At 44.0% G+C, this 12,387-nt stretch overlaps 1 protein-coding gene across 1 annotated transcript in view; it reads left to right on the top strand.

Annotated features, from left to right (window-relative positions):
• The window catches only part of LOC134220171 (neuropeptide CCHamide-1 receptor-like), a 205,873-nt gene that overhangs the window by 151,620 nt on the left and 41,866 nt on the right, over window positions 1-12,387 (top strand). Inside the window, exon 5 of the mRNA XM_062699158.1 lies at window positions 4,544-4,759. Coding sequence (XP_062555142.1) covers window positions 4,544-4,759 — 216 coding nt within the window. The remainder of the gene's footprint in view (window positions 1-4,543; window positions 4,760-12,387) is intronic.

Below are 12,387 nucleotides of genomic sequence, written 5' to 3'. Positions count from 1 at the left end.
CAGTTTCCCGACATTGGCAGTTGTCTAGCTGAGTATCCCGCGACTACGGGACCACGAGAAATTATAATCCCACCTGACCGTGTGGAACCGGCATCCGATCAACTGAAGACTCCAAGCAAGTTCTACGTGTCCAACCTATAACCCGGCTGGAAAGCGAACCCACTCTGGTTTTTGGAGCTGAGCCCTGTATTACTGTAGCGGTAAAGGTAGAAGCAGGTAGCATGCAGACAAGGTACGTCCAAATAAGCCGCATGCCAACAATGGGCCCCAACGTGTCCGATCGGCCAAACCAGAACTAACCCCTTAAAGACTAACCCTAAATCGAAACCTCAAAATTTAATAAAAACATGTTATAAAATGTACTCTACATTTTCATTTTACTCGATTTCCCGCATGCTTGTTGTCTCGTCTTGATTACGTCCGCTTCCGTGTAGATAAGTTCCGTGTGTTCCCTCAAGCAGGTGTTGCGTGCCGACCCTGAGATAAAACCCTAGTGAGCTAGTAAGGAGGACGTTGAGACGTCCCCTCCTCAGGCGTACGGACGTCATAGGAGGTAGTTACAGGATAGTGTTGAACTTAATTTTAAAATTAAAAAAACACTTTAATAAAGAATTAAAAAAAAAAAAAAAGTAGTTACAGGACATAAACGGGAACCTTCTTACCAACGAGCGTGAGGTGATCCAAAGGTGGCGACAATCGATCGAGACCAGCTATGGCAGCTAATGCACGAACACGGATTTCCGGATAAACTGATACAGTTGATCAAAGCGACGATGGATCAGGTGATGTGCGTAGTTCGAGTTTCAGGGGCATTCTCGAGTCCCTTCGAAACGCGCAGAGGGTTACGGCAAGGTGATGGTCTTTCGTGTCTGCTATTCAACATCGCTTTGGAAGGGGTAATACGAAGAGCAGGGATTAACACGAGTGGTACAATTTTCTATAAGTCCGTCCAGCTATTTGGCTTCGCCGACGACATAAATATAATGGCACGTAACTTTGAGAAGATGGAGGAAGCCTGCACCAAACTGAAGAGAGAAACCAAGCAGATCGGACAAGTCATCAACACGTCGAAGACGAAGTACATGATAGGAAGAGGTTCAAGAGAAGATATTGTGAGCCACCCACCGCGAGTTTGCATAGGTGGTGACGAAATCGAGGTGGTAGAAGAATTTGTGTACTTGGGCTCACTGGTGACTGCCGAAAATGATACCAGTAGAGAAATCCGGAGACGCATAGTGGCTGGAAATCGTACGTACTTTGGACTCCGCAAGACGCTCCGATCGAATAGAGTTCGCCGCCGTACCAAACTGACAATCTACAAAACGCTCATTAGACCGGTAGTCCTTTACGGACACGAGCCCTGGACGATGCTCGTGGAGGACCAACGCCGACCAACCACGAGTTGCATCAGCTGCTGGGAGAACCATCCGTCGTTCACACCGCGAAAATCGGACGACTGTGGTGGGCCGGGCACGTAGCCAGAATGTCAGACAGTAACCCGGTGAAAATGGTTCTCGACAACGATCCGACGGGCACAAGAAGACGAGGTGCGCAGCGGGCAAGGTGGATCGATCAGGTGGAAGATGACTTGCGGACCCTCCGTAGACTGCGTGGTTGGCGACGTGTAGCCATGGACCGAGCCGAATGGAGAAGACTCTTATATACCGCACAGGCCACTTCGGCCTTAGTCTGAATAAATAAATAAACATGTACCTTGGATGATCAAGTAGTTCAATCGTTACAGTTTCCAGGGCGCACAGTGCTTCGAACGTATAGAGCTACGGGACAAAAATCATAACTTACATTCTACAGGTTCTAACTCAATGGTGTCTTTGGGAAAATGGTTGTAAACTAGTTTTTCTAGGTCAGTAACTATGTGAAATTGATAATTGCTTAAATGACGTAAACGCCAAATTTCATAACATATAGACTGCCGTTCTACGCATGCTTGTACCAAATTCAAAAAACGACAAATGAGAAAATGGCATTTGAAATTGAATCCTAATTTTCATTGCTGACGTATAACCTGAATGAAGTATGAGATTATTACATCACAGAACCATTCAGAAGACTTAATTTCATTGAAATCATTCTTATTTTCCACCCACAAATAGAATTTGCGGCAACGATCATGAAAATAATTTAGCGGGACAGTTATGCCCAGAAATAGAGCACTTGTTTTGTGGTTTCTACGCATATCAGCCCCGTTCAGTGCATGATTTCGTGAATGACTACTGCGATTGACATATGTCTCCACATGCTTTATCTATGGAAGTAAACCACCCACGTGGTTGAAGTCGCTTAGAATGAGTATTGTACAAATTTCCCTCTATTAACCAGTGGAACAGGCTAAGATTGGAAGATCTAAACAGAAAATGCTATTTCAATGATTGTTGCTCCATAAAATAACAGAATCCGCCATAATGATGAATTTAATCACCGCGAGACAATCATGCGTAGAAATTAAGCAATGGGACAAATAGACTTGACGTTGTTTTCAATGATTTTCCGAACAAAGTTAGAAATCTGTTAGAGTTTTCTAAAAGTATACATCAAAATAGACTGATCTGTAGTGAAAAGTCAAAATCCACCAAAACTAACATGGGACAATTATGCTTAGAAGGGCAGTAGAATGCTTCGTATAATCGGGATACATTTGGGAAAATTGCCACTTATAATAAAATCTAATATTTGCGTAACTGACATATGTTGAATAGATATAATTGCATAAATGCCGTAAACGCCAGATTTTACGATATGCCTCAAAGAATCAGGATCTTTTTACGAAAAATATGAGGTATGATAAAAGTTTCTATTACAATAATTGACCAATTTACAATCTCATAAGTGACGTAAACGCCAGCTCTAATGTTTTATAATATAGAATCAGGATATCCTTAGAAATGATCTGAGGAATTGTTTTTTTAACGACGGTATCAGAATTCATTGGAATTTGTTAATTATTTTTTCCGTTTCGTTTATTTTGTAGGCTCAGGCGTGTATAACACTTTACGAAGCCATGGTTATTGATACGTACAATCAATATCATCTTATAAAGTTAGTAACAGAGGGGTAGAAGCCAGCGTATTCGTGGTGACTCGAGATTAAGTTTAATATGTTTAAGGATGGGTAGGGATTAGGATCCGTGAATCATGGAATCATCATAATCAAGGAATTTCAGCTACTCATCCGGTCATTTTGCATCAGCGACGATGTGGCGTGTCGTCATGCTCTAGGAATGGTTCGACTGGTAGCATCTTCTAGATGGCCAGAAAATGAAGAATAGTGTTGTTTTTAATGTCGATAATTTTTAATGGAACTAGAGCCACGACAAGCAGGCTCTCATCTGAGTTCTCAGCCTTCGACAATTTTTGTGTGTAGGTGCTATGTCCTGAGCTTCCATCAAAAGCCCATTTGCATACAAGTTTTACCGTCCTTGAGCTCTCTACCGAAAGTTGCTGCATAATGCTTAGAGAGGTACAATTCATTAAAAAAAGACAGGGACACCGTCTTCGACCAGAGGTCGTACAGACTGAACACTTAACATCTAGCATGAGACAACGGACATGACACATAACACCCAGTGGACCAGTGGAGGATTTTTCGATCATGAAAAGTTTCCTCCTTACCGAGGCGGGAATCGAACCCACACTCCATAACACATGCGTCTAGACGATTGACGTCGCTATCCGCACGGCCACGGCTAGAATAAACAAGAAGAAAACACGTTCAGATTCCTCTTTGCTCGCTAGATGATGTTGTTATCACCGGCAAATGGTTCGCCATTTCGTTGTATGGAAAAGCTCGAAGTGAACCATATTGTTAATATAATATATTTGGTTTTATGCTTATCTTAAAGCACGGCTGTAGAATATTTGGATATATATGTAGTTCCACAAATCGTCAATTGCACCATGAAATTATTTTGTTACTTGAGCTCTCCTATCTCGTCCATTCCCAAGTAACATGTTAAGTTTTATAACACTCTTGAAGATCATAATTTACACTTCAAGAGTGTTATAAACCCAGTATAAAACCAAAATGTTACTAGGGTTGTTTTGTTTGAATTGACGGTTCATTTTTATATGATACCTTTGTCATTAATTTCACTTCAAGCTATGCATTCCTACGGCATGGAGTCTACAATCCTCTTCCTAATAAATTGTAAAAAATGATTTTGTATAAGAGGCAGCGATAAACTACAAATGATTTTCTGTGGCGCATGGAACATCATATAAGCCTAGAGAAGAAAATGAACATCGATTTAGCTATACAAAAAATTTAATATTCATGTTCAACTTTGGCTTTCAATCGGTTACATCCTGCATATAGCGTTCCTGCACATTGATCGAACTAGCATCGCATTGTCGTTATTGTCGTAACGAAACGGCTATAGGGACGAAATAAATTTTGTCCGATAGCAAATCCGTCACTTCAGTTTCTTATCACTTGTTTCCATATTCTTGTTTCCATTTACCGATGCTCGCTTCATTGGATCGAAACCACCACCTCCATCGATGGCTGCACCAACGCCGAACGCTAGACGGAAAAAGTGAACAAGGACGTCACGATTGACTTTTGCTACCCATTTCCGGGCAAGTGGGGCACGGAATATGCACGCGGGATTGTGCTCGGCAAGTTCCTGGCCTATTACGCAGTGCCACTGTGTATAATAGCAATCTTCTACGCGCTGATAGCGCGCCATCTCATACACAGTGCCAAACATGTGCCTGGCGAAACGCAGGGAACAGTGAGACAGGTAGGTGGACGAAGGTATGACTCCTCTGTACGCGCATATTTCTAGCAATTTAGCTCGCGCAATGTGTGACAATTCGCAATAGGGTAAATTTTGCAATAGCGCAGATTGATTTATTTTCTAAATTCAAATTGTATTTTATTCTTGTATGTTCAATAAATATAACGTTATGCTATTTTGGTCTTTTCACAAATACAATAAAGGAACATTTACCCTAGCAGAGAATTTTTTTTCGAAAACATGCAATGAAATCAATGTCATCTGGCTCGGTGAAATTGGATTCGGGACACATGCTCTACACGATGTTTGTTGACTCGATAATGAAAGCGGGTGCTTTTTTTTCTTATGTCAGTGATACGGCAATAAAACTATCAACGAGTGCGTAAGGGCGTCACTCATATTGATTGCTATTTATTTTTTGATGATTTTAGCTTCCACATGTGAGTCAATATTTATTAAAATAGAATTTGAAAATATTGAACTGCTGGTTGCAAATTTTGATTTATTATAAACTTGGATTCTGTTGAATGGCAATACAGTCGCTTAAAAAGTACACACGAGCATATTCTCTACATTGTAATATACATTAGACTAGTAAAAAAAACCTCTAATATTGATTAAATTTTATTTAAATATTGAGGCGGTGTGTATTTGTGTATCAAAACGATTCTCATAGGTACGTGAATAATCCACAACAGCAACCCACATCATGTGTGATAGGTTCTCACTAACTAACAGGTGATTCATGAGTAGGTACTCAACCTTAATCTGGCGGTAGATGACTGTAACTTTTCCGGCAACTAGTGTTTTATTGTTCAATCGAAGGGTCGAAGGAAAATCTTTTTTCTTTTTGTATTTTTTGGTGAAAACCGGCAGCTATATAAAATTTCCATGAGGAATTAGAAATTTTCCAAAAACTAAGGAAATTGACAATAAAGAAATCTGGGTAAAAAAATTATTATATTTAAAATTTCCTTAAATAATGTAAAATTGCCATGAACAATTTAAAACTTTTCAAAAAGTAAAATAAAAAGGCATTTTTCAAAATAATTTCAATTGTAAAAGAAGAGTTTTCACAAAGAATCGAATATTGATGTATTTATGGAAATTTTGTATTTTTTATATGAAAATTTTTGATTTCTTTATGGAAAAATCTTCTTTTATGATTGCAATTTTTACTTTTGCTATATTTTTGTTTCTTGGTTTTTTATATTGCTTATGGGAATTTTGTATTATTTTGGGGTGGTATTTTAGTCGGTGAAAAACAGATTACACTCACCACTCCTTTCTCTAGAACTAAGATAAACGAAAATCGTGCCAACTTGATGAAGCTGTTATTTTGTTTCATCATTTTTACGCCTCACTTACTTTTGCGAAAATTTCCGTTGAGCAATTATAAAAAAGCGATATTGCAACGGTATTCGTTTGAGCGAGCTACAGGCCTCTAGCGCTCATTCAATCCTCAACCGTGCTGATCGCGTGTGCTGCGGTCAGTTCTACCTCGGGAATTGACCGGGTAGACCTCCAAGGTTACGTCATCGGCGAAGCCGACGATCTTAACACCAGGAGGGAACTTTAGCTTCAGAGCCCCGTCATACATAAGGTTCCATAATACCGGGCCCAGTATTGAACCTTGCGGAACTCCTGCGGTAACAGGAACGCTTCTCTGACCGGCATCGGTCTCGTAAAGTAGCTCACGGTTCTGGAAATAGCTTTCCAAAATCCGCTACAGGCCCACCGGCAGGCTAAGTCGGTGTAACGAGAGCGCGATGGCATCCCAGCTTGCGCTGTTGAATGCGTTCTTAACATCAAGTGTCACTAACGCACAGTATCGAATACCTCGCTTTTTCTGTTGGATCGCTATCTCGGCGGTCTTTACCACCGAGCGTCCAACGTGGATTCACCCTTGCGGTAACCGAACTGATTGCTTGACATGCCGTTTGTACCCTTTGAGTACGGGGTCAGCCTGTTGAGGATGATCCTCTCTAGCAACTTGCCTGTCGTGTCTATAAGACAGATTGGTCTTTGCGCCGATGGGTCGCCCGGCGGCTTCCCGGCCTTCGGCAACAACACCAATTTCTGCCTTTTCCATCTTTCGGGGAATCTACACTCATCAAGGCATTTCTGCATAGCTAGCCTGAACATGTTCGGGTTCGCTATGATTACTGCTTTGAGAGCACTGTTCGGAACTCCATCAGGCCCTGGAGCTTTGTTCGTTGCCAGAGATTTGGCCACCGCGAGTAACTCTTCGTTCGTCACCGGAGCCACCATTTCGGCTCGCCAACTTATCTGGGGATCGTTTGGGGGGTGAAGAGCTCCCTCTGGTCTTGGCCATCACTATCCTATAGGTGCACCCCAAGGATTTGCGTTGGCTCCTTCGCATAGGTTGTCGAAACACGCTCTCTTACTGCTCTTGATGGCCTTGTTAAAGGCCAGTTTCGCAGCTCAAAACACTTCACGGCGGTCCGCTCTTTCATCCTCGGTCCGGACACGTTGCATCCTTCGTCTAGCCTTGAGGCAGGGTAATCGAGGTGATCCCGCATTCTCGGGACTCCACCAGTATACCGGGCGTCTGCCATTTCTCGGCAGGGCTTTCCTCGGCATGGTGGCGTCGCTTAGACCTTCAGTGTTGGCTTCCAGTCCCAGGGCCGCGGTAAAAACTTCACCGTCGAAGTGATTGGTGGTATAACAGGGATGCCCGGTCCTCGGATGTTGCACGCCATAGTTGATCTTAAAGCGAATTGCTAGATGATCACTATGGGTGAACCCTCGTCCACCCTCCAGTCCAAGTCTGGTGCCAAACCAGGACTGACAAACGTTACATCAATCCATGACTCGACCCCGTTCCTTTTGAACGTGCTAGCGGAACCATCATTAACTAGCACTGCGTCGAGCTTTTCTAGAGCCTTTAGTAACGCTTTACCCCTTCGATTGGTGCAGTGGCTGCCCCACTCCACTACCCAAGCGTTAAAATCTCCTGCTATGACGACCGGCTTACGACCCACTAGGTCAGACGATAAGCTATCGATCATCTGGTTGAACTGTTCTAATGGGCACCATGGTGGGGCATGGTAGCTACAATAGAACACACCATTGATCTTGGCTATCGCAACACCCTCAGCAGAGTCGACTCCGAGACCGATTGCCACAGCAGCTGCTGGGCAGTTGCACAGTGGTTAAGATTCAGCTGCATTACTTGCACGGCTTCTTCTTATTTGTCTCTCCGATGGGACACGAAGATCCACCCATAACGTGGTTACAGGTTTACTTTTGCTGGCGCAGATGAGGCACTTTGGAGCCTTATCGCATTCCTGCACCTTGTGCCCTTCCTCACCACAACGACGACACAGCAGAGACGACGTCGTCCGCGTCCGTGACCTCATCCAGTTGCTTGCACTGGAGGGTTACTTCCGCCCCCAACGGAGCCATTCAGCTCTCGACGTGCTAGCAACTTATACTCAGATAGTTCCCGGCGGCGATTCTATCGTACTCCCCCGGTGACGAGAGCTTCCCCGAAAACCGACGATCCGTGGAAGTTTATTGCGTGTCCAATACTGATATCTCACCTGGATAGTCCTAGGCACTTTCTCATTTCAACGGGAATCCTGTTGGAGGCCAATTCCAGAGATTTCAGGTTTAGCATAGCGTCCGGTTCAATAGCGCTTCAACTACCCAAAACCGATTATTTAACGCGTCACGAACTACTCGACATAATCCCCGGCGGTGGATCTAGCCTACTACGATTGGAAGCTTCCCGGTGGCGGAAACTCTCCCGAACTGAACTTTTCTAAACATTGCGCCATTCAGCTCCAAGAATAATTTTCTTGACATTCTCAAACACTAGTTCGTTGAGCCATTTAGCTCCTAGCTAAATCGTGGACTACTCAGACGATCCCCGACGGCAGATCTATCCTACTCAGACAGAGAGTTCCCCGGCTTTGGAATATCCCTCGTAACCGACGGCTCGCTTACATGTAAGGCTTGTTGAATATCCTCTACCACTTTTAACATTTCTTTGGTGTTTTCAAGATCGGCGCAGGTCTGGATCCCTTTCTTACTTCAGTGAGTGACCGATCCAGAGATTTCGAGAGAAGCATAGCGTCCGGTTCAATAGTGCTCCGACGACCCGAATCTAGTACTATAACGCGTCACGATCTACTCGGCCTAGTCCCCGACGATGGATTTAGCCTACTCTAGGAAACTCTTTGAAACTAATCTTCTATAATCTTGAGCCATTCAGCTCCCGGCTTGATCGCAGTTTACTCAGATAGTCCCCGGCGGCGGATCTATTCTACCATGACAGGAAGTTCCCCGGTGGCGGAAGCTTTCCCGTAACCGACCGTGTAACTGTGACCGCTTCCAGATGCTCTCTAGTCTTCACGCCATCTTCGCTGCAGCGACCACATGATCTGTGTTACCGCTCTGCCTGCTTCTTTCCACGTATTCGCTGAGATCACACTTCGTTCTGTACTGATTCGAGGACAATCGGAAAATACGTGTACCGGTTCGGACCAGTTCGGACAGGTCGGGCAGAGGGGGACTCTGCAGATACTTCCTGAAACATCTATAGCCTGGCAGGAATTGTGACAGGAAGAAGTTGACTTCCCCGTGTTTTCTGTCCACCCATAACGACAGGCTTGGAATGAGCCGATATGTCCACCTTTCCGGGGCCATTCCGGACACAAACCGCATACATCGATATGGTACGATACGCGCTTGCTACTCTCATGGCCATCAGCTTATAAGTGCTATTGAACCGAGTCAGATTTCTCCTCGTGATTACACCAGCCGTCCAGACGGGTGCTCGGTATCTGAGTATTGACGAGTTTCCTCTTACTGCTACTAATCGCAAAACTGTTTGACATGGTTCTGGTCAACGCTGTAATCGCTTTATTTGCCTTCTCGCAAGCATAATCGGCGTGGATATTGAAATTAAACCAGTCGTCGATCATTACCCCAAGATGCTTTACCTCTCGCTTCGAGCCGATGATGACTTCTCCAACCATAATTGTGCTATGCTGTATCGGTATCGGTTGCTGATCATCATCACTTCAGTTTTGTGGTGGGCCAATGCCAGCTTTTTTCCGCACATCCAGTTTTCGATTATTTCTATCGCCAGCGTTGCTCGTACTTCCACCTCTTCTACTGTTTCTCCGATTACCATGAGAACCACGTCGTCCACAAACCCAACGATCTTCACACCTCTTGGTAGTGTTAGCTGCAATAACTCATCGTACATCGCGTTCCATAACGTTGGTCCCAGGATAGAGCCTTGTGGAACACCCGCTGTTATGCCTATTATCTTTAGCCCTTCATGTGTTTCGTAAACAATCGTGTTATTCTCAAAATAACTATTCAGGATTCTGCACAGGTACCCTGGAACCCTCATCATGTGCAGGGAGCTGGCTATTCCTTCCCAGCTGGCACTAAAGAAGACATTTTTCACGTCTAAGGTTACTACATCTGACCACAACGGTGTAGATGTTGGCGAAAACAACCGTGTCCGTACAGCACTTGTCTGAAGTAAAAGTTCACCTCTCCATGCTTCCTGTTCACTTACGTCGATACATTGAGGATGAGCCGGTGAGTCTACCTTCCATTCTCCGCATTGTCCCGCTCGTGCTGCCACTTGACCATAAAGTCCAATCTCACCATCGTCCTTACATTACTGGTTCCTCTTCGTTGGTAGCACTCGATACTCTGCTAGGTTTATACAGATTGAGATCATCTCGGCGATAACGAAGTCTTCCTCCTTACTAGCACACTGATCATTTTAGCCACCTTTCGCAGGAACACTCGACATGGGTATTGAAATTCAACCGGTCATGCATCACCACTCCTGGATTCCTCGAAGTCCGCACAAACGGTACTTCGTGCCCTCCGATGGCAATCTGCATCCGCTGAATCACTTTGCAGTTGCAGACCAACATCACCAGTGCCACCAGCGGTGTCTACTTCTTCCAGAGACTTTTCGGTTATCGTAAGGACATCGTCCGCGAATCCGAAGATCTTGACTCCTTTGGGCTACTTCAGTTCTAGAACTCCATTGTACATAACGTTCCACGGCATTGTGCCTAGTATGGAGCCTTGCGGAACACCCGCCGTGCCGTAACCCTTATCGATCCTGCCCCGGAATTAGTTTAGTAAACCAGAATCCAGTCTCCAGTCTTAAGGATCCCACACAAGTAGTCGGGGAATCGCATTCTGTGCAGCGCTGTGGTGATAGCCTCCGAGCTAGCACTGTTAATGCGTTTTTGACGTCATACTACCGCGCAGAATCGTCTTCCTGGACGCCCTATCTGCACCTTCAATGACTGTCCTGTTTGCATCCACCGTCGATTTGCCTTTTCGGAATCCGAACTACTTTTCCGATATGCGGATCTCGCCGACCGTGAACTGCGTCAGCCTACTAAGGATAATTCCTTCCAGAAGCTTCCCCAGTGAATCCAGCAGGCTTATGGGCCTATATGATGTTGGATTCCCTGGCGGTTTCCCTGGTTTCGGCAACATTCCATACATGTTGATATTTTGTTCCGCTACTGAAATAAGAAAAATTCAAAGCGCCTCCAATTAATATTTTCCGGGTTTTTTATTTATTTAATTTCAATTTATTCAATTAATATTTTCCGGGTTTTTGATCAAAGGCGGCTAATATTAATTTGTGATGTTTTGTTTATATTTATATTTATGACATTGGCATGTAAGTATAATCTGAAGAAAAACAAGGACGAAAGATTATGCCCTAGATGCTCAATAACCCTTTTTTCAGTCAATGGGAGTTGTGGAACTTGCTTAGAATGTGGTGGGGTTTTAACAGCGAGCTCTGGTGAACTTCGCTGAAAAGCTGCTTCATCAGCCTACCAGAACGATTATTCGCCGCTCGAAGCGCACTAGCCTCATGGAGTTTGGGTCGTGGAACTTCTTATAGGCCCGACACAGACTCCCGGTGATAAAGAAAGTCTGTCCAGATTCAGTTAGCCGCCGATAAAACCAATCATTACGAACAAAATGTTCTAGGACATGAAACCTCGCATGAAACTGCATGACATTCTTCTAAATTTTATGAATATTTCTCAATGGCTTGAGCACTGAGCCACTACATAAATATTATGGAGCAATCCTATACATTTCCAGTGAGTTTACACCAACAGGGTGCTGATGTTTAAATCTTACGTGTCTTGTACTCGTAACGGCACGGCATACCGTGGTACTCGTGTAAGCACGCTATTCAACTTTTTGGGCTGCATGACAGTTGTTTTGTTATCATGTTCAATCCAACGCACACTATGCATGAATTGTTCTATGCGGGGATTGCCCTCTGCGCGTTATTTCCGCGTAGCTATCCAAATTTTTCTTTTTCCCCGAAATAATCTAAATGGAGCTGTCACTTTTTCTTGCGGAAAAATATTCCTTCTCATTATTCCGCAAGGAAAACGGACAGACTTGAGCCCCGGCCAAATTTACTTCAGTAATGAAGAAAATTTTCTTTGACCGCTCTCCGTAATGACCAGCGTACTATGCTTTAGGTAAAAAGGATTTTTGCCTGCACATCTTTGTATGAACAAGATTTCACGAAACCCTTATTTATTTAGCAAAATATTTCCGGAAAAAGTGAAAAACTCCAAATGTGC

Source organism: Armigeres subalbatus, chromosome 3 (assembly GCF_024139115.2).
Source record: "Armigeres subalbatus isolate Guangzhou_Male chromosome 3, GZ_Asu_2, whole genome shotgun sequence".
NCBI classification, from domain to species: Eukaryota; Metazoa; Arthropoda; class Insecta; order Diptera; family Culicidae; genus Armigeres; species Armigeres subalbatus.
This window is presented reverse-complemented; position numbering and strand designations above follow the sequence as displayed.